Here is a 23,586-nt window from a genome sequence, read left to right as displayed (position 1 = left end):
CAGACATAAACTATACAGCAACTGCTGTTAATTTGCAACATCTTTAATACGTGATAACCAGTCTCCACTGTAAATATTTTCCAAGATGCAAATAAGATGGTTAGCAACATTGCCAAATTAGCCCCAATGATGTTAACTTCTCTCAATATAAAGTGTATTTATCATTCCACTTTTTTTTTTTCTTAAAGCAATAGGGGTTAAGTAACTTGCTCAAGGTTACACGGCCAGTTATTTCTGGGTGTGGTGCTGAGTATCTGAGCCCAGATTTGATCCAGGTCATCCCGACACTGGAGCCAGTGCTCTTACTCGCTGAGCCACCTGGCCGCCCCTTATCATTCCACTTATAACATTGTTCCAAGGGAATAAGGTGTCCCCCCCCATGACCCCCAGTTCACTTTGCTGTTTTGCCTGACATGTTTTTGTAGAACCAGTTAAGATCATTAACTCTACTTAGAACTAGTGATATTCTCAAGTGGGAAGTAACTAGAACTAGAATGGGATCTAGTTTGATAATCAAAAAATACCATTTATTATAATAGACTTTTTAATTACCCACCTGAATATGTGTTTCACTAACTTTGGAAAGCCTTTGTTTCTTGTATATCACATTTGCATTTTGCTATGTTTTCAACTTGTCATGCCATATACAGATGATCAGGATTTCTTTGGTAATTCCTTGGCAATGGATTAATTGACAAGATGAGAAATGTCTGTTGTCCATCTAGTGTTCTCGTGATGTTTCTCAGAATTCGTTTAATTGGAATGAAAGGTTGCGGTTTTCTAAGTAGTTTCTTAAAAGATAAACCAGAGTTTTTATATATCTCTTCACTGATGTAAAACACATTTAAAAAGGAAAATCTTTTTTCCATTGTTTGTGTTGCTCCCTCTTTGTTTTGGTTTTAGATTAGCTTCACTGTTTCTAATATGTTCAGTTTTTTAAAAACTTAACTATTTGATATATTTGTTTTAATATATGTTCTTGTTTTAGCAGGTAAAAGAATCATGTTTAATTGTTATTAAATGAGCATTAGAAGTATTCACTAAACTATTAACTTTTAATATTTTAAAATTTCATTTTGCATGTCAGCTCTTCCATTAACATTTGGGATCTTTTTAAAGAAAGAAAAATATATTCTTCACATTTAACAAGCGCTTTGCTGAAAACCAAATTAATTAACTGACAATTTACCTCCACTCTTTCCCTTCCACAAAAATGAGGTAGCCACTAGCAAATTTCCTAGCTTTTGCAGCAATTTTGAGGGCTAGTGGTTACTTAAAAAGCTTTAACAAAACCATAATCACTGAACTTGGCAGTAGAGATGGGCCCTTTCACACTTGCTACATGAACTTCATTTTGATTACTTCATTTTAACAAATATTTATTAAGCTATGTGCAAGGCTCTGGAGAGACAAGCAAAAAAAATGACTATCCCTGTCCTTGAGAAATTTACATTCATTCCAAGTTCAAAATACTCCGCTGTACTCCAGGATGTTATTTGTGTTCTAGAAACATGTTCCTGTTTTTTTTTTTTTTTCCTAAAAAAATTTTCCATTCTTTATCATTACATTGTATGGATTTACATACCTTAAAATTACCTGTAAAAATTTAGTCATATTTTTGTATGGCAAGTGTCTATTTCTCAAACAGAATTATTGGCCTTTTTTTTATGTCTTAGACTTTTTTTGGCTGTCTGAGACCCCTTTTCTGCATGATGTTTTTAAATGCACAAATTGGAATACATAGAATTACAAAGGAAACAATAATATTGAAATACAATTGTCAGAATATTTCTCAAAACAAGTTCATGGACTCCATGTTAAGAACCCCTGTTTTATAAGTAGATCCAATACTAAAAACAAATAAATTTTAAAACCTTCAGGTACAATGTGACAAATCCAGGAAATTCAAACTGAAAACTGAAGCTCTCTAGCCCTAGGCTCTTCAGGAGGTCTTTGATTTGACAACTTGGTGGCATTACACTAACTGGGCTTAAATATTGACTCAAGTTTAATTATTTCTTTTTTCTTTAATTAATTAATAAAAATTATGCATTTTTCTTTATCAGAGGTTGAACTTTTTAACGTATAGTATATCTATTTTGTTAAGTATTTAATAAATTATAATTTCAATCTTTATAACAGTGGCCACTTTTTATAATTTTGTAAAAATTATTTTAAAAATTTAAAATTTGTAGTTACCAACTTCTTTTTTGCCCAAGCCTTTCCAGAAAATATGCGTAGCTTTATTAAGGTGAAGGGGAGAATTCCCTTGTTCCCTAAATCTAGATTAAGGTCCACTGACTTGGTTGATTCCCAGGTTAATCTGTCCTCCTGACACTGGTTGTACCAATGTACTGGCTGGATGTTCTCTGCATGTGGTTGAGGCAAAGTCCATCTGTTCTTTTTCCGAATGCACTCATGTATGCTGTCTATATTTAAAAGAAGCAGCTTTTGATGGACAAGCGAATGGAATTCCATGGACTATCAAGTATAAAGATCTTTGGAACTGAGCTATTGCCACTTTTTTAATGTGGTACACGAGCTTTTTCTTACCTGGTATGGAGAGTTCCATCAGTTTATAGCTCAGGAAAAACAATCATTATGAATTAAGAACTTATCCTTGATACACATTCATTTAAAAAAATACCTTAAGGTGGTGTTGGTTTTTTGGGAATGGGAGAGAAGTGTAATTATGGATCTACCTCTCTGGAAATAGCCTTTGTCAGTTGATATTTTCCATAGTGGTGCTTTGCCAATTGTAAAGAGAAGAATGCTTTGGGAACCATCCTTCTCGTATAAAAGGACCCTGTAATTGTTCAGAAGTTTAAAATGTAAATATCAGGGGCAGCTAGGTGGCACAGTGGATAGAATACCAGCCCTGGAGTCAAGAGGACCCGAGTTCAATCTGGCCTCATATTTCCTAGCTGTGTGACCTTGGGCAAGTCATCTTACCCCAATTGCCCTGCCTCCCCCCCTCCAAAAAAATTTTTTTTTAAATGTAAATTTCATCAGGCTAAAGAGCCCTAGCACTTCTCTGCTGCCAAATTTACTATATTAATAGAAATAAATAGGATTATAGAAAAAAATGCCAAACTAACCACTCTGCATGGGTGCAGATCTGAAGTTATATTTTCTTCTTTTCACCAACACTGGAGCTGTGTGATGCTTTTTTTCTTTGTTTTCATGGACCTTTCCTCCTTCCCTGTCACTCCCTGTATGGATAACTCTAAAACTCTTCCTCCTTCCCCTCCCCTCTTTGTCCCTTCCCCAACTTTTGTATGTGCTTGTGGGTTTGAAACCCTGGGACATTTGTAGCCTTGTACAATAATAGCGCTCGACTTGTCCCTCCTGTTCCTCCAGGAAAGGAAGTTCTTCAAAGGCTTCTTTGGAAAAGTAAGTTTAATGCCCTGTTTGTGCTTGTTGTATAAGGAGTTACACCCCTGGCTTAGTGCTCTATCACTATATATGTATCATATATGTTAGTTTTATAAAATTTACAGTTAACTTTGGTGTCAGTATTTTACTACTCATTAATCAATCCAGTGTGTGTGGACTAAAAAGTAGGACTCAAGTAATGTATTTAATACCTGAATGTCTGTTGATTTTCAGGATAATCAAATATTCCTAGTAAAGCCCAGGAAATTATTTTAAAGTTTTGATCACTCACCTCAAGACTAGTTGTCAGAGGGACTTGAACTAGAATGACCCCCAAAATCCTTCCAATTCTAAATTTATGATCCTCTGTTCCCTGCCCACAGTATCATTCACAAGCAAACAAAACTAGAGCTTCTGTTTAACATCCAGTAGTGGAAAAGAAGCAGAGAAGAAACTTCAGATTTAAGTGAAAATAAGCTCTCCCAGGTTTTGTCATCATAAATTAAAAACTACTTCCTTTAAACCACATTCAGCCAAAATTAAAATAAAGTATAGAATTCTGGTAGTTGAGAAACATTCTCTCCAGGAAGCCTGCCAATGCTTTTAACATTGTTACCCAAGAAAAATAAGTGTTTAATCATGGCTCATCATGCTGCCTGTCATTTATATTATGGCCTTTATGAGGACCTCTCCAAAGACATAACTGTGTAATGCTCATTCTTCCTTGTAAGGACTGAGAATATATAATCAGTCAGAATATTCATTTGTAGAAGAATACCATTCCATAGCATATGGGTAAGTTTCTACTATTTTATTTACAAGACTTTCATCATTTACTTTTGCCAGCTGAGTAGATCATAAAACATTTCAGAAAAAATGTCATTTGATCTGAATATAGATTTCTGGAATCATTTTAATATGTTCACATAAACTACTTGAGCTGTTAATATAGTAATGTTTTTGAAGAAAACATTAGGTTGAGATCCATTTTTCGAATGAAGAAGACATCTTCATTTTAAACTTTAGTTTAAAATGTTTTTGACCTAGTTGAGGTCACTTTTACACTAGCCTAATCTAAATTGATTTTGAGAAATTCGACTTGGGTGATACAGTTCAATTTTTGCTGGCATTTTGAAAAGAAAGGTCAGATAGTTTCTCTTTGCATGTCATAGGGAATTTTTATCAAGTAGCTTGACTATCAGTCATATTAACTGTTCCTTAATTCACGAGAAGCATGAATGGGGTCGCTAGGTGGTACAGTGGATAGAGTGCCAGGCCTGGAGTCAGGAAGACTCATCTTCCTTAATTAAAGTCTGGCTTCAAACGCCTACTAGCTGTGTGACCCTGGGCAAATCACTTAACCCTGTTTGCCTCAGTTTCCTCATCTGTAAAATGAGCTGGAGAATGAAATGGTAAACCACTCCAGTGTCTCTGCTAAGAAAACCCAAATAGGATCATGAAGAGTTGGACATGACTTAAAAGATCAACAACAACATTTCAAGATATGCATGTTTGGAGGGGATCTTATACATATGACATCTTTTTGACTCATTAAACATTTTATTTAGCCCCTGTAAAGTCCAGTGCCAGGATGATGGGGTCTAGATATAAACTGAAAAAAAAAAAATCAAACCCAGCCCTCAAGGACCTTACATTCTGTCAGGAGATAGAGCACATACCCAGTGGTAAATAAAGTGTTATAGAAAACTTTTCCAGCTTTTCAATATTCTTTTCAAAATATAGTTCCTAAAAGAAGTACCACATTGCCACAGCACACATACAGTTTCCCACTTCTAATTTCTTACACTTAGCTTCAAAAAAAATTGGATGACACAGTCCAGAATAGGGATTACGTTTGCATTGGTATTTCTGTCATTTAGCCAGCAGACATTTAAGAAACCCTGACTGTGTGCCAAGCACCACTTTCAGCAGTGGGAATCCAAAGAAAAACATACATTCTCATGAGGGAGAAAACATGGAACATGTACATCATTAGGCGCGTTGAACACATATACAGAGGAAATGGAAGGTAATCTGAAAGAAGGCATTAGGAGTTGGGGGAACCAGAAAAGGCCTCCTACAGAAGGTGGATCTTGAATTTGGTCTTGAAAACAGAAATTCCAAAAGGCAAAAATCAGCATTCCAGGCATGGAGGTGGCATATCCTGTTTGAGGAACTGCAAAGAGGCCAGTGTTGCTGGATCACAGAGTACATTGAAGAATATGGGAGGTGTAAGGAGACTAGACAGGTAGGAAGAACTGAACAAATGATTTTATGTTTGATCCTATAGGATTGGTGAAATCAAGTATGTGAATGTTTCATATATTCTGCAGATCACTTAATAGATGTAAGCTGTTGTCATTCTCTTGATTTAAGAAGATGGTAATTCGACCCACAGTATAAGCAGCTAAGTGGTACAGTGGATAAAGCACCGGGCTTGGAATCAGGAAGACTCTTCTTTGTGAGTTCAAATTTGACCTCAGATACTTCCTAGCTCTTTGACCCCAGGCAAGTCATTTAACCCTATTTGCCTCAGTTTCTCATCTGTAATATGAACAGGAGAAGAAAATGGCAAACAACTCCAGTGTCTTTGCCCAGAAAACCCCAAATGAGGTCACAAAGAGTCAGACACAATTGAAATAATCCAACAAAAAAATCATAATTATAGATGTAATTCTATTAAAGTATTTTATTGCAGGTTTTTATTGCATTGTACTACCTGGTCATATTTTGTGACTAGAAAGGAGCAGGCACAGTTGAAACTATATTTATATCACTTCTATAAAGCTAATTTGCAAAGGTTTTCTGTAAAGTAAGACTCAGAAAGTACATTTCAACCACACAGATTTCCAGGAACCAACTTTTTAACATTAAAGTTAATGTCATCTTTCTAAAAAAAATTACATTCCTAATACATGTGCCTCTCCCAAGCAGTTAAATTAATCATGCTAATATATACTAGAGAGAACTATTTACACTTTGGATGAATGTTGGAATGTTCCTGAAGATATTTTCTTTTCTTTTTTTTTTTTTTAACGCAATCGGGGTTAAGTAACTTGCTCAAGGTTACATGGCCAGTTATTTCTGGTTGTGGTGCTGAGTGTCTGAGCCCGGGATTCAATCTCCAGGTCATCCTGACACTGGAGCCAGTACTCTTACTCGCTGTGCTACCTGGCCGCCCCAGAAGATATTTTCAACAGAGCTTTTCTAAAAGAAATTCTCATAATTTTTTGGGAAAAGATAATGATTTTTTTACCCTTTGTTCTAGTAAACAGATAGATCTTCATTTTATGACAAAGAATTATTTTAAAAGGAAGGTTTTAATTTTAAGCTTTTTAAACACTTAATCATCTAAGAAATTAACTGCTAGAAAAGAACACCCAAATTCTAAAGATCCTTGGATCACTTGTATATTGATGTGAGCTGACAATGAACAGGGTTTTATAATATATGCCAATGGTGGCTAAATTGCATTAATTAATTATAGGAACTGTAGCTTCTAGTAGTTCAGAAATTATGATCTGAAGGTATTAAAATAAGAAAGGAAACAAATACTTAGAAAGACATAGCAAAAAAAAATCCAAAAATAAAACGAAAAACTCATAGCAAACACTTTTTTATAAATAGAAATGATATAGAAGTTTGAACTATTCATCCTGATCCTAACTTACTTTTGCTAGAAGTCCTAGCCCTGACTCCTCTCTTCTGATCAGCCTCCTGGCCCTGCCTAGTTCTGCTTTCTCTTATTCCTTAGGCTAACACTGATATTAAGTTTCAGCAGTATGGCATAAATGAATTTAGGTTTTGCCGTAGAGCTGTGCTGTACCTAAGTATTTTTCTATCTGTGAAGTAGAAATTGAGAAAATTTCAAATCAAAGGCTTAAAGAATTATTTGCTGAAATTTTTTCCTTTCCTTTGACTTAGCACAGTGCTTGGGACACCATAGGCACTTAATAAATGTTTCATGACTAACTGATTCCAAACCTGCTACAATCCAGCTTAAATAAGATTTTGCTAAATACATCATTTAACCATTCTGTCTGTAGCATCAGCAGTGCCATTCCTAATCTTGGTCTTCTGGAGATTGTCATGTGCAGATAAATCTGACAGCCTAAGATAGACACATACACATATGTACAAATATGCAGTCATACTCACACAAACACAGATTACTGCAAAATAGGCACATAGTACATTTAACTTGAAGTAAATTTTTTAACAAATTTTGTTTATTTGCCCACTCCAGCTAAAGTTCTATTCTGATTCCCTGTTGGTCTCAGATGCTTACTAGCTGTGTGACCCTGGGCAAATCACCTAACCTCTGTTTTCCTCAGTTCTCATATCTGTAAAATGGAGATAAAAATAGCACCTACCTCCCAGAGTTGTTGGGAGTATAAAATGAGATCATAATTATAAAGTTATAAAGTGCCAAGGCACAGTGCCTTTCACATAGGAAGCATTATACAAATGTTAGCGAGTACCTTTTATTGCTCAAAGGCTGTGTCAATACACCACAAGCTAAAAAAAGTTTTGAAAGACAAATGCTTGCTGTCCGAGGAATGGTCTAACCAAGTTTGGAGAGACTCAGCACCAAATTGGCATCAAAATGATGGACTTTGCAGCCAACACCACCTGCTATGTTGCAAAACCGTTGTGATCTACATTTTTACTTTCTCCATACCAATGAAATCAAAGACGCTTATAATACTGGAATAACTGAATCATAACATTCCCCAAGTATTCTATCTTGTGCGAAAGGACAGGAAAATTAAATTCTTTGCTCCAGGTCACAATTTTTTAAACTTTATTTTAATTTTTGTTTCTAGTAAAATCTGAAAACCATATTGTAAACCAAGGGAAAGTCCCTATCCTATCACTGAGGTTTTCCATTCTTAAGGAATCTTAGAATTTATCTGAAGTCTGAGATCTGTGTGTATACTCCTGCAACTTAGATAAAGCTTTGCTGTGTACTTTTAACATATCTAAATTACAATAAGTAAAGGAATGTTGAGGGTGTCGCGCCATGATCATTTTGTTTGAAGTCACCAAGCCTTAGTGTAAAAGTCGCCAAAATAATTGACTTGAGTTTTTTATGTTCTGTTTTGTTAGCTCTGGCTAATGCCAAGCCAAGCATTGTTTTGTTCAAATCATTGTCTTTGTAGTAGTGATTTGTGCAAATTGCCACAAATAGGGATAGAACATTTAGAAATAGCGCATTCTGTTATTTTAGGATTATGAAGTAGAACGTGGTTGGTTTTTTTTAAATACTTCTCTAGTGTTTCTTCAAATTCCAAGGTATTTCATTTGGTTTCATGACGTACCTGGCTACTTACACTCTTAAATCAGTTTTCTCAGATTATAATTTACGTCACTTAAATGCATCATTTTCTATGGTGAGAGGACCATAGTTCAATGGGGCTTAAAGTGTGTCATAGTAACTCATGAAATGTTCATCTTTAAAATGAAAATACTTCTTTTATTCAGAATGCTTGGCCTGTGTCAAAAGAATGATGCTAACTTCTAATCCTTCAATTAGAGAAATACTGCACAATACATTTCTTATTTGGTGCATATGTAACTCAAGTTTACTTGTTTCTGGTGACTATACATGTAGTAATTTCTGCAGGCAGTATTTGGAATTAATAGGGTTCTATTCTATATTTAAGGCAACTTGAAAAGGATAAGCTAAAAGTTTTCCTCATATACAGGCTTAAGAATCATTCTTTTCCAGGAACACACCTACCTGTGAGGTGCTCAATATGAATCCAGTCTTTTTGTTACAATGTAGTTGGTGGACCATGGAATCCTCCAGAAAACATTGTGCTGTTTTCTCTCTAAGGAAGGGCAGCAACTCAGACATTTCACATAAAAAACCAGTAAGTGATGTAGAAGAATATGGACTTGGAGAAATAGATTTTCCAATTCCTCTTGGTACTATTGCTTTTTATATATGTCAGAACATATATTCCAAAGAATAAAACAAAAATAAGAATCCAGAAAAAACATCTAATAAAGCACAAAAAAGATTAACGTCATACAGGAAAGGGTGTGGGAATTAAAATAACAGCAAAGAGGAAAAGGGAGGGTATACCAGACACTCCCTCACTTAGGGAAAAAGAAACAAGTCCATTCCCCAGTAGATAAGTGTTCAAAGGATGTGAACAAATGGTTTTCAAAAAAAGAATTACAAATTATAAATGACCCCATGAAAACATGCTTCAACTAACTGATGGTAAAGAAAATGCAAAATAAAAACAACTCCAAGATTTTACTTCACCCCATGCAATGAAAAAGATGGGAATAGTCAGTTTTGGAGGGGCTGTGGAAAGGCAGGCATACTAATGCCCTGTGGGTGGAGCTTTGAGGTAGCCTAGCAGGATTTCATTTTGGAATTAGGTGATGAAAGTGACTAACTCTCTATACCCTTTGACCCAGCAATCTTTCATTATGGGAGTATTACAAGAAAGTAAAAGTCAGAAATAAAGGTCCAATACAAACCAAAAATATTGCCACACTGGTAGTAAACAACTGAAAACAAAGAGGGGACCCATCAAGAGAAAGAAGGGTGAAAAAACTATGGTATGAAAATGTAACATTGTAGTTGTACAATAAAAAATTATAAATATTAGGAATATAGAGAAACATAAGGAAGTTCATATGAACTGATGCAGAGGGATATGGAGAATCAAAGAAGACTAAACAGTGACTACAACAAAGTAGATGAGAACCTCACTAAAAGAAAATTACACTCTTGAGTCATGGAAAAACCCAGAAAAGATCCTACAGAACAGATAATGAAACATATCCCTAACTTCAAAGAATGAAAAGCTAGTAGGGCAGACTATTGTCAGCTGTGGGCCCTAAACCAAATGTTTTTGCTTTATGTGTTCAGTCTGAAGGAAGCCTGGGAAAGGACTGTGATGTAAAAGATTAGGCACCAGTGAAACACATTTTAAGAAAAAGAACTAAGAGGTTGCCAGAGACAGTAATCCAGAGCTTGCCATAAGGAGTTGATTAGGATAGATCTTAAATCCTCCCTTCATCCTAGGCCTGATGCCTCCAGGCCCCTCTGACTGAAAGTGAAAAAAGTCTTATAGCTTTGGAGAAAATTCTGGAAAGTTATCTTTTTATTTTAAATCGCACTGTTATAGTCTCAGACTCTTCAAGAGTTATAATATTCCTCTTAACATCAGAAAGCTTTAGTGAGGATGCAAGATAAAACTGAAGATTTCATTCCATGTCCTGTGGTAGAGATGTGAATTCCATTGGTTCACTTCATCTAGGGCTGTTCCCTCTTTGGTTCTTCAAAAATTCTTCCTCAGATCCTGAGTTTGAAGGACACTATGATAATTCTGCATATCGCATCATTGCGATTTCATCACGAATTCATCCTTCACAGTAGAATGAGGATGGTTTCTTTTGTACCTCCTGGGTTAGGGATACTTTATTATGGGATCCAGTCAATATCAAGTTGGTGAACTTCTATTCCTATATTAGGCAATGCTGTTTCCACATGTATCATCATCCCTTTCTGTATGTGTTTTGGAGGAAAACAAAACAAAACAAAACTTGAGTTCTTTCCCCATGGTGTGCAAGTGCCTTAGTCTGAGACTGGGGACTTTGGCAAAGCTTTCCCTTCCACTTTGCCTCGTAGGCTGCAGTTACCTCTCTGCTCTGATGACCAGTTGATATGCTGCAGCTGTGGTTTCCCAGCATTTCATAACTATTCCACATAGTTTGACATTGTGCCCTCGTGTTTATAAGGCATTTTTTTTTAAACGTCTGCCCTATTTGTGGTTGCCCCCATTTTAGGGAAATGATCAGGTGTCCTGAAGTTCTGTGCATACTTTCAAGTTCAAGCCACCACTGTGACTTCTTCACTGAATGAATGCCAGTACCTAATTGGTAGTCTGAGTAATAAGGTCATTTAAGCTTCTTCTCTCCCTTTTATGTAAAAGATAACTTGTAGGTAAACTGATCAAGAAAAATAATTCAGTGATCCCATTCCTATAAGATTTTATTTCTCAAGAGCAACACACTCGGAGTTCAGAGGAACCTCAGAGCTCATCTAGTCCCACCCCTAATTGAATCCATTCTTAGAGCATCCCTGACACGCAGTCATCCAAACTCTGCTTGAAGACTTCCAATGGCAGGTAGCTCACTCCCTGAGGAGACAGTCCCATTACACTTTTAGGTAGTTTGGATTGTTAGGAAGGTCCATTTTGCTTGAAGGGAGCCAAATCTACTTGTCTGACTTCTACCCATGTACCTAGTTCTTCCCTCTTGAGCTTAAAAGAACAACTTTCATTCCTCTTCCATGTGACAAAGCCCTTTAAGAATTTGAAGCCACCTATTGTGTCTTTTCTGAGTTAGTCTCTTGGCTAAACAACTCCAGTCTTCCACGGATCCTCCTAAGGCATGTTCTCCAGTTCCTGTATTATTCTGATCTCTCAAGGCTGTCACTATCCTGCTGAACTGTGGCAGCCAGAACTAGAGAAGATACTCTAGATATGTGATCTGATCAGGGCCATCTATTCCTTCTATTCCTATATTAGGCAATGCTGTTTCCACATGTTCAAGAGACTTTTATCTCAATGCAGCCAAGGACTACATTAGCTTTTGACTTTGGTGTCATGCTGTGCACTCATATGGTTCACTAAAATCCATGGCCCTCTTTAGCACAAACTGTGATCATGGTACCTTCCCCACCTTGTTCTTTATTCCTGTTAAATCTCATCTCATTAGATTTGGTCCATTATTCTAACTGGTAGAGTTTTTTGGGTCTTTCAAAATACTAACACTTGTCAGTGAGTTTGCTCTCCTTGCCCAAAGAACTAGGTCCAAGACTTGCCCCTGCTATTTATTAGCTGTGTAATCATGAGTTAGTTCATCTTTTTTGGATGTAGTTTTCCTCATCTATAACAGGGTGATAATCACATTCATGCAGCCTTCCTGATAAGTTTGTTGTGAGGAAAGTGTTTTACAAAACTTTAAAGTACTATATAAATGTGAGCAGTGATTATAATTATACCTGAAATATGTCTCAGGTGTGTGCTTTATATTATTATTTAAAAGGGAAAAACAACTAGAAGCCAGTCGATTGACCTATAATTCCTATAGTGGATTTTTTTTAACCTTTTGAATAGGGCATAACTAAAACATGTAACATAATTTCATACCAGAAGCAACAGGCTGTGAAAGAATTGTGAAAAGGATAGGACACCAATCTTTTATTATCACCATGTTTAATCCAGAACTTTTTTATTTCAAATTCTTTATTGAGGAAAAAAATGATCCTACCAACCTGGGATTAATTTGCTACATATAATTTCCTCTCTAAAGCCAATAATTCTCTGACCTGACCTTCCAGCAGCTATTTTATGTTCCTTCCTGATACCCATATTGAAGCCAACTTTTATTCCTGTTCATAAAATTACCAATGAATTTCTCATATGTTCGGGACAGGTTTTGTGAATTGTACATATTCATTTCTCCATTCAAGGTTAATTCTAGTTAAACAATTTACTGATTTGATACTTTACAATAAATCCAGTACTTGCTTTCACTTACTCCAGTGTCAGCTTATTTAAACTGTCATTTGTTAAGCAGACAGTACTGTTGGCTAAGGTAGAAAATAATTTTAAAAGCCAAACATCAAAACATTTAGTAAGAAAAAAGAATGCACTTGTGAAATTCACAGCAAACTGAATTCCATTTCCTGTCATTAACCCACAGATTGGCATGAACAGTAAAGTTTGGTGATTTAAGTTCTAAATCAATCAAAGCAAGGCCTATCTATTCCGTAATGCAGACCATATTTTACAGAATGATTTCCTCTACATTGTAAATCTGTATTCATTCTTAATTTTATTGCCTCTCATCAGTGTTAACTCCACCTCCAGCTTTGATATCATTGGCAAAGAAGAAAGTGTTGAGACAGTAGTTTAAAATAATTCCTAATGTCTCACATCTGCATTTCTGCTGCCACATTTCCATCTTAGCAATACGAAGGGTGTCAAATGTTCTAAAAAAAAAAAAGTTTATACCATTAAGTATTCTCAAAATCTTCGTTCTAAGTGCAAAACTGTTATATTTATACTTGGATGCTTTTCCCTTGGATCCTCTGGTCAGCTGACTTTCAGCCAACTCCCTCTGTATTTGTTACTTTTAGAAAAGCCTTGCTTATGTCTATGAAATGTAATACTGTCCATTTGTGACATAGCATGAATTATAAGGGGCAGCTAGGTGGCATAGTGGATAGAGCCTGGATTCAGGAAGACTCCTCTTCCTGAGTTCATATCTGACCTCAGACTATTAGTAGCTGTGTGACCCTCAGCAAATTACTTAATCTTGCCTCAGTTTCTTCATCTGTAAAATGAGCTGGAGAAGTTAATGGTAAACCACTCCAGTGTCTTTGCCAAGAAGACCCCAGATAGGGTCATGGAGAGTCAAACATGAAAAACAACTGAAAATAAATAATTAAACTGATGTTTCACTAACTCGAGTTTGAGATAGATTGAAGATTGTGGATTTGATGCTTTGTTTATGAGATACAATGCTTAGGAATCATTGACTGGTAAGATGGTTCTGAGCTTGAAGATTTCAATACAATCCGAGATCCTGTTTGTCCAAAACAACCTGACCAGTTCAGCTATAGGACAAAACATTGAGGTGAGATAGCAGTTACTAGGCATACTATAGTGACTGAATGAGAATTTAAGAACAGGACTGAACAAGAAAATTCCATATTGTGACAGACAAAGCCCTTTATTGACAAAGGAATAGAACGATGGAAAAAGATTTATATCATAAAGCACTTAAGCATGTATCCCATAAAATAAGCACCATTTCTAAGATAATCTAGTAATGACAGAAAGGGGTACATTTAGGGTCATATTCCCCCCATATTCAAGAAAGTTTCAGAGTGTTATCTGAGTAGAGATTGGTTTTATGCCACTTTACTCTCTTTTAGAGGCTACAGTCTAGTTGTTGAAGGTTTCTCTCTTGTTCTTGTGACAGTATCCTTATATGAGGTTGACCTACTCCATTTCCAGTCACCATTTCATATTATTTTGTTTGTACCCCTTAAAGCAGGTAAGGAAAAAAACCATTAAAATGAGCTCTCCCATTGCCTTTCTTTCAGAGAAAGCATATGCCAGCCTATTCTTGAGTGTGTCTCTGTATCTCCAAACCTAATTTTTCCTGCAGCAAAAAAATTAAATTCATGTTGTATTAAAAGATACATTTCTGACAACTGTTTTCAACTCATCTTCTTGAACTACTAGTTGTCATTACCTGTTTGATTCCCAATTAAAATTGGGCAACCGTTTCTGTGCTAATCTTGAAAAAATTAGCAATTATTAGCTCTTTTTCTGGGAAAATGAAAATGTTGACCTCGTCCCCTTCTAGCACTAAATCTATGATGCTGTGATAAAAAGCACAATAACTAAGTTCTTGGGCCTTACAATGGTGATTTAAAATGATGCTGTGTTAGTGCCACACACACTGAAGGCATTAGGGGGTGATAGTGCCACACACACTGAAGGCATTAGGGGTTATGGGACTGGTCAGTGCCCAAATTTAGGCCTCGTATTTTATTACCTATTCCATTTAAATACAGTTTTAGAAGCTACTTGTGGTGTAACTCCTTATGTATTTAATGTGTATCTTACTCTTGTTTTTTCTTGGTTGATGTTTGGAAATGGGTGAAGAATCTAACCTTGAGTTCTTTGCCCTTGACTGAATGTGATAACCTGGTTTTGATGCCACCTGTCCCCTCCCCTCTTTACTTAATTTCATCTTATTGTTTTGCATTGTGTTTCTAAATTACTGGCTTTGGCTTGGTTTTCCCTGAATGTTTTGCAGTCTGGTTTGAGTATCTGGCTTTGGGCATCCCTCCTGAACTTCGATTCCATCTGCACTGATTGTTGTGGTTCTTGGAAAGCACAACTGGTTTTTTTTTCCTCAGGAAGGTGTCACTGTTTGTTAATATTTTATATTTGTATATGTCTTTTTCTTGTCTTCTCTCGAAAGACTGGAAAGAAGGCCGTGAAAGCAGTCCTGTGGGTTTCAGCAGATGGACTCCGAGTTGTGGATGAAAAAACTAAGGTTAGATTTGTCTGTACTTAATTGCAATTATTTGTGTGTTGTGTGTTCTCCCTAGTGATTAGGTATAATTTCATTAAGCTATTGTAGTCACTGTACATCCTTCCATTTTGTCTAAAGTGCTGCCCTCTGAGGGACTTTGAGCATGCATGAAGCCAATTTAGTTATTCATTACCCCCTTAAAAAGGAAATTTTCTCAGCCGTGCACTTCTGGCTTGTTTCACATGACAGAGCATGTTTGCTCTGCTCAACATTAGCATTTAATGTTAAAATCTGGGTCTTTTTTGTTCCTATATATAACAAAACTGTTATCTAGCAGAAGTTTTGCTTGAATTATGACTTAAACATGTCTGAACTTGTTTGACTTTCCTTCCTGAACAGTATGTTTTGAAAAATGATACTTAAATTGATTAACCTGCTTTTTCACCAGCAGCCCCTATTAAGACAAATCTTGTGAGGTTGGTTCATTTAACAAACATTTATTTAGGTTCCATAAATTATGTAAGTACTCTGGGCAGCATTCTCTATAGGTGAGAGAAAGTAATCCCATAGGACTGGGCTTAACCTTGCCATTATGTGGCTATGGGTATGGAGGATAGGGAAAACAGACTATCTGACTTAAGAGTAGAATTGTTACAAAGTTGCAAGAAATCTTCAATAAAAATCTCCCAAGAAAATGGCCAAAGTCCAGGAATGTCTTAGCTTAAACATGACCTCTATAGTGAATTAAACCTAGAAATTACCTTTGCTCTGGAAGAAAGGGAGAAAAGTTGAAGAGCACTTTTTACCACATGGCTTTAATTTGCCTAATTTGGTTGATTATTTAAAGTTTTTATGACTAAAATTGTAATAATTTTGTCACTATTGAGGAGTTTCACTCCCTCCGCCATACTAAAACTAAAATTAAAGAGTAGCCTTAGAAGTGTATGATTGCTAGCATTAGCAGTCATTTTTGTTTGGTTTTTAGGTAAGAATATGGGTATTTTTTTCTTTATGCCATCCTGGAGGAGCACTGCCTCTCTTGGAGTGGTGGAACACATTGCTTTATAGTTGGGGATGTGATGCTGCTCCCTGGTGGCCCTGTACAGAATTACTACTGGTTTTGCACAGATGATAAATCCAGTGATATTGGTATTGGTGTCTATGTCTATACCAAAGGAAATAATTATTTTCACAAGTTACCATGAGACCATCTCACTCAGTAATAAATGGACATGGTTCTAGACCTCATGTTTGCTTTTCAGGTATTTCTCCTCAAAGGACATTTTTTAGGAAGCTATTTGATAATGTGTTCCTTATAGAATTCATTGGATGTTTTAGTCTGTGGAAAACTTGTTAAAACAATAAAAAAAATAAAAATTCAGATTCCTAAGGAAAAGGGGAAAATCAAGATCTGAACTACAGTGCACATCAGGAGGACAGATTTCTATAAGAACACTGAAAATTTGCAGTTCAGTCGTGAGTCTGAATCCCATTTCTACCTTTGTGCTTATGTGACCTTGGTCAAGGGGGCTGGACCCTCTACCTCTAAATTTGTGATCCAAGACTTGCCACCAAACCTGAGAATCCAGGGCAAGAAGATGAATCCAACAAATGGACAGAATGACGACCTAAAGTCACACTTAAGAAAACTAAAGCAATAAAAGAGATAAGAAAGGTAATCGACCAATCCACAAGCATTAAAATGTTGCATAGTAAATAGAGAACTGGACTTGAAGCCAGGAAGACGTGTGTTCAGGTCCTGCCTTGGACTGTGACCTTGTGTAAGTTGCTTAGCTTCACGGTTCTCTAGGTAAATCTTTAAGAATATAAATTGAGAAGGTACCAACCTGCATTGCTAGAAGGAGTTTCTCAGTTTCCTTACCCAGAAATTCCCTATACCACAGGTCAGTACCTGGCTTCTACTATGTGCCAGGTACTGGGACTCAGAGTTAGGGTTACAAAAAGAAAAATGAAATGGTTCTTGCCTTCAAGTTGCTTGCAATCTGTTGGGGAAGAAATTATGGGCACAAATGAATGTACGCAAAATAAATACATGGTAAATTGGGGATCACTAGCAGAAACTGGAGGGATTATGGAGGGCTTCACATGGAAAGGTAGCTTTTTGGAGCAGTTTGAAGGAAACAGTGGATTCTAAGAAGTGGTGTAGTAAGTGCATTTCACACATGGGAGACCAAGTAGTACAAAGGCACAGGGATAGAGATGAACCATCCTATTTGAGAGACAGCAAAACTTGGCTATAGTTATATTTGTAGACAGCAGTGGGAGAACTAGTCAGTAGGGAGACTGAAGATGGGGATGGGGGTGGAAGTAGGGATTGATTATGGGTTCAGTCTGCTTAGAGAAGATAAGAGAAAATGGCATCAAAGGAACATGTAGAAAGATTGCCCTTGGCAAAAAGAAGCATCACTTCTTAATCAGAGACTGGAATAAAGGAGGAGAGAGTGGAAGATAAAAAGGCATTGCACAATGTAGACCAAAAAAAAGAAAGGGAGTTCATAGTAAATGTCTTATTTTATCAGTAAAGTATGAGGAGGCATAGTCTTCACCTGAGAGGATGGGGTAAGGGGAGCCTGTGGGAAGCTTGAAGACATCCTTGTGGATAATGGGATAGAGAATCAGGGAGGAGTAAAAGAATTATCTCAATAATATGATTCTTTTTTTTTCACTTGTATTAGAAAAGTTGTTAATTTTTTTTAAAAGTTGTTTGGCAGGGAAGGAAAAGTACTGGAATACCATCTCTTCCTCTTTCCCAGAAAAGTCCAAACAACTGTGGCCATATAACCATAATGAATAAAGATCCCATGTAGAGTGCCAAAATGGAAGGAAGATCACCCTTAAAGACAAAAGTACTTCTCAAACCTGGCTTTACTGAATCACTGTCCTTAGATTAGACTATTTACAGAAGGTTTTACAAAACTATTTACTAACTACTGTTTCTGAGGAATATGAGGCAAATAGACAGAAGACTGGAAAGGGGGAAGTATAATATTCATCTTGAAAAGGAAAAAAGGACCAGTCAACTCAACAATGATGCTTGGAGAAATACTACCCCAAAAAATCATCAAATAAGTCATACACACTAACTTAAACAGCACAAGCTACTTGGCACTAAGGCTATATGAGGAAGTAGGCAATTCCTGCCAAGCCAAGAATGAAATTGATTCTTTTCTATGAAATCTATGAAGGAAGGGGGAGATGTTATATAAACTGACTGTGCCAATATTTTTAATTTTATACCAAACAACTTTTATCTTAAAATTAGAAAGATACTAGTTTCAACCATTTCACCAAACTCTAGTCTTCTATAAGACATCTCTAGGGTAACTTGAATGTTATGTCAGAGCAGGTTTGTGTCTCTCATATCATCTTTCCTTCCACCCCAGCACCTTGAGGATTAAAATTCCAGATTATGGAAAACAATACAAGAAAATTTCATAAGCTCAGCATTTTAAAAACACTATTTTAGATCATACTGTCAGATATATAACTAGAATATTGCTCTCAAAATGAAATTGTTAATAACTTAGCATCAGTTTTGAGGAATATGAACTCATGGAAATCATCACTAACAAAAACTGGAAAAAGACAAATTAAATTTGCAGTCACAACAAAATGTTTCAAATAACTGAACAGTAACCTATCAAGACAAGCATAAGTCTGACATAAAAACCCCTGTTCTAAATAACAAAGCTGTAACCCATGAATGTGTACATTTTGTTTTTATATAATTATTATTTTAAAGTAATTAGTTTCATTTCTATAGATATCAAATATAAGCTATACATAGACACACATGCTCAAACTAGATGTTAATCTCTTACTCACAAGAATTTCATAATTTCTCCTTGTGATGCTCTTGTCCTGCCGTTCATATGACCCAGAAAATGAATGTCTCCTTTCCTTTGACTGGGTAGGTAGTAGGTAGCCAGATTTCTGAGCACGTTCTGCCTTATTCCATGTTAGAGGAAGACCCAAATGTTTTAGACCTTTGAATTTCGAGTATTCTAAAATGAATAAAGCCTTTTTTTCCTTGTGCTTCAATTTTCTAGGACCTCATAGTTGACCAGACAATAGAGAAAGTTTCTTTCTGTGCCCCAGACAGGAACTTTGACAGGGCTTTCTCCTACATTTGTCGGGATGGCACTACACGACGCTGGATTTGCCATTGCTTCATGGCTGTTAAGGACACGGTGAGTTTGGCAGCCCATTTTTTTAATAATTGCATCCAGAAACTGGCTTTCTCCAAATATGGTTAGTCGTGAATTTCCCTCCCAAAAACACAAGTAAGAAACTAGATGTTACAGCAGCTGCTAATGATAACAGTGCCCAAGCATAACTTTCTTCTTCCCATTTGGTCATCATGTTAACTTCAAATAAACATTGAGTAAAGTGAATAATAGACATTCAGTATTAGTCTGTGGTCAGTGGAGATTAGCTAATGTACTCGTGGTTGTATACATTTCTTTTTTGTATGTGCCTTCTTTTTTAATATATATTTTTTTAATTAGATATTATTTTATTTTCCATTCCAAATTCTCTCCCTTCTCTTCTTTCCCCCTACCTGCCCCGCCCCCCCCCACCCCCCAGAAGGCAAGAGAAATAAAACCAATTACAAATATGTATGGACATACAAAATAAATTTCTGCATTAACCTTGCCCCCACTTCCCCAAAAACAAGCAAGAAAAGGAAAGAAATAGAAGAAAGTACATTTCGGTTGTCTTTCTGTAGGTGGATAACATGTTTCCTCCTGATTCTTTTTTGGAATTCTGATTGGTCATTGTGTTGATTCAAGTCTTTCAGAGGTGGTTAGCTTTACAATTTTTGCTATCACTATATAAATTGTTCTTTTGGTTTTGCTCACTTTGCTTTGCATCAGTTCATATAAGTCTTCACAAGTTTTTCTGTAACCATTCCCTTTATCATTTCTTACAGTAATGTGTTTATCTTTAAATTTGAAGTAGCTCATTATTAGAATTTCACTTTTCTTAAACTTGAATGAAAGTTGATAAACCTACCTAGGAGCTACTTTTATGAAATTAATAGCAGTTGTAAACACTGTATAGAAACTGGCACAAAAAAAAAGGCATCAAAGGGACAAAAGGATGGAAGTGGTATTTATTTTCTAATAGTGAACCTCTTCTAAAGTGCTATTCAGATACCTCATCATAGTATAGAAGTGACATGGCCCTGGGCTCCAGAAGACATGGGTAATGGAAGCTCATAAGCTGGGAAGGCTTTAAGTATAAGTCTAGCTATGTCTAGAAAGGCTCATCATCAGAAAGTTGGCTACAAGATAACTAATGTGGCCAAAGCAGCTAATAAAAACTGTTACAATAAAAGGGGGGGGGGTGCATCAGTGCATCTGTCTGCATTTATAATCAAATCTCAGATCTCTTGAGGTACTGAAGTAATAAATAACTAGAAATGCCAAAAGCATCCAGGGAAATTCTGGTATAATAAGCCTGAGGGGGATTTTCATTTGTTTTTATGACTAAAAATTTATATATGTGTGTGTGTGTGTGTGTGTGTGTGTGTATAATTTTAAACATTTGATTTTAAAACTATGAATTCCAGATTCATTCCCTTCCTCCCTTGTCACGCACCCTTACTGGGAAGATAAGCAGTTCAGTATAGGTTGTACATGTGTCACTAATGTAAAACATTAACATAGAAGATATTTTGTAAAAGACTGACTATATTTCCCTCCCTCCTATCCCACCACCCACTTGTTCTATTCTCTAATTTGATCCCGTCCCTTTTCAAAAGTGGGTGCTTCCAACTTCCCTCCCCTGCAGCCTGCCCTCACTTCCATCACCCCCCCTCTTCTTCCCCCCATTCTCCTGTAGGGTGATGTACCCTATTTAGTGTGTATGTCATTCCTTCCCCGAGCCAAATTCAATGAGAATAAGGTTGACCCATTCCCTTTTGCCTTCCTGTTCTTTCCCTCCATTGTAATCATTTTCCCTCGCCTCTTCTCTATGAGATAATTTACCCCATTCTGTTTCTCTCTGTCTCCTCTCATTATATTCCTCTTTCACCTCTTAATTTCACCTTTTAAGTATCATCCCTTCCTATTAACTTGGTCCTGTTCCCTCTTATCTATGTATACTGTAAACATATATACACACATTCACATATGTATTCATATGCCCATATACCCTCATATATAGACATATATAATTCTATTCCCTTCAACTATTTTCATACTGAGAAAAGTTTCATCAGTTACAATTATCATTTTTCCATGTAGGAATGTTAATAGTTCAACTTTGATAAGTTCCTTATGATCTCTTTTCCCTGTTTACCTTCTCATGCTTCTCTTGCTTCTTGTATCTGAATGTCGAATTTTCTATTCATCTCTGGTTTTTTCATCACAAATACTTGAAAGTCCTCTATTCCACTGAATGACCATATTTTCCCCTCAATCACCATACTCAGTTTTGCTGGGTAGGTGATTCTTGGTTTTAGTCCCAGCTCTTTTGACCTCCGGAATATCATATTCCAAGCACTTCGATCCATGAGTGTAGAAGCTGCCAGATCCTGGGTTATCCTGATTGTGTTTCCACAATATTCAAATTGTTTCTTCTTGGCTGCTTATAATATTCTCTCCTTAATCTGGGAATTCCGGAACCTGGCTACAATATTCCTAGGAGTTTTCTTTTTGGGATCTTTTTCAGGAGGTGATCAGTGGATTCTTTCAACCTCTATTTTGCCTTCTGGTTCTAAAACATCAGGGCAATTTTCCTTGAGAATTTCTGGGAGGATGATTTCTAGTTTCTTTCTTTGATCATGGCTTTCAGGTAGTCCAATAATTTTTAAATTATCTCTCCTGGATCTATTTTCCAGGTCAGTATTTTTTCCCATGAGATATTTCAGATTGCCTTCTATTCTTTCATTTGTTTGGATCTGTTTAACAGCATCTTGATTTCTCATAAAGTCATTAGCTTCCATTTGCTCCATTCTAAATCTAAGGGAATGATTCTCCTCATTGAGCTTTTGAGATTCTTTTTCCATCTGGCAAATTCGACTTTTTAAGGCATTCTTCTCCTCATTGCCTTTTTGAGCCTCTTTTGCCAATTGAGTCAGTCTGTTTTTTAAGGTGTGATTTTCCTCAGTCAGGCTGTTGACTCTCATTTCATAATTTGCTTGCAACGTTCTCATTTCTCTTCCCAGTTTTGCCTCCACTTCTCTTATTTGCTTCTTAAGGTCCTCTATGGCCTGTAACCAGCTTGTATTTTCCTTTGAAGCTTTTGGTTCAGGAGTTCTGACTTCACTGTCTTCCCCCTGTTCCATGCTTTGCTCCTTTTTATCCCCAAAATAGGAGTCTAATGTTGGAGTCTTCTGTTTGCTTTGTTTCCTTTTCCTGATCATGTCGCCCCTCAGTCACTTGACCCCTGGGCTTTTTGCCACAGTAGGACTCTGCCACCAGACAGGGGAGCTTTCGTCCCAAACACTGGGGTTTTCTCAGCTGCCAGAAGTATTAGATGGGTACCCTCTCTGAGGTCTCCACACACTCTGGCAAACTGGACATACGCCCCAGGACATCCACCCTAGACTGCAATCCAGATCCAAGCAGGTTAAAGCAAGAGCAGTTACCCCTCAGACTGGCGCTTGGTCCCCCTACACTCTGCAGGCCAGGAGCTGAAGCTGCGGCTTCAAGCCGACGCATTCCCAACTACTGGTCCCAAAGTCCAGACTGCACTGACCTCTCACTTTGTCCTTCACATCTATGTGTTGATAAATCTGGAAACAGCCACAGCTGCTGCTGATCTGGAGTCTGTCCAGCTGGTGGCTGCTCAGGCCCTCCCTGGGGCTAAAACCTCCGGCGCTGTGCTGGCCGATTCCTGCTTGTCCTCAGCAGGAGGTTAGCTTCTCTGTGTCATTTTGTGGGTTCTGTAGCTCCAGAGTTTGTTTAGAGTCCCCTTTTACGTGGATTGGGGAAGGTGGAAGCTGGAGCCTCGTTGAGGTCCTGTTTCTACTCTGCCATCTTGACTCCGGAAAGCAGTTTCTCTTGCAAAATTATCATTTTTTAAGGAACTCTTTCCTGTTTGAGTTCTATCATTCAGCAAAAGTCAAATCAAAGTTCAGATTTTAAGAAATCC

At 36.8% G+C, this 23,586-nt stretch overlaps 1 protein-coding gene across 9 annotated transcripts in view; it reads left to right on the top strand.

The window, feature by feature from the left end:
* NUMB (NUMB endocytic adaptor protein) overlaps window positions 1-23,586 on the top strand; it is a 210,279-nt gene that overhangs the window by 170,252 nt on the left and 16,441 nt on the right. For 6 of the 9 annotated variants that reach the window (XM_069092123.1, XM_069092118.1, XM_069092119.1 and 3 more), the window contains 3 exons: window positions 3,361-3,393; window positions 15,409-15,483; window positions 19,533-19,673. In XM_069092123.1, coding sequence (XP_068948224.1) covers window positions 3,361-3,393; window positions 15,409-15,483; window positions 19,533-19,673 — 249 coding nt within the window. The remainder of the gene's footprint in view (window positions 1-3,360; window positions 3,394-15,408; window positions 15,484-19,532; window positions 19,674-23,586) is intronic. The other 3 variants (XM_069092126.1, XM_069092122.1, XM_069092127.1) reach the window with 1 other exon arrangement.

This window comes from Petaurus breviceps, unplaced genomic scaffold, assembly GCF_028583685.1.
Source record: "Petaurus breviceps papuanus isolate PSGF00001 unplaced genomic scaffold, PetGlider_PUasm1.0 189, whole genome shotgun sequence".
In the NCBI taxonomy this organism is placed as follows: Eukaryota; Metazoa; Chordata; class Mammalia; order Diprotodontia; family Petauridae; genus Petaurus; species Petaurus breviceps.
This window is presented reverse-complemented; position numbering and strand designations above follow the sequence as displayed.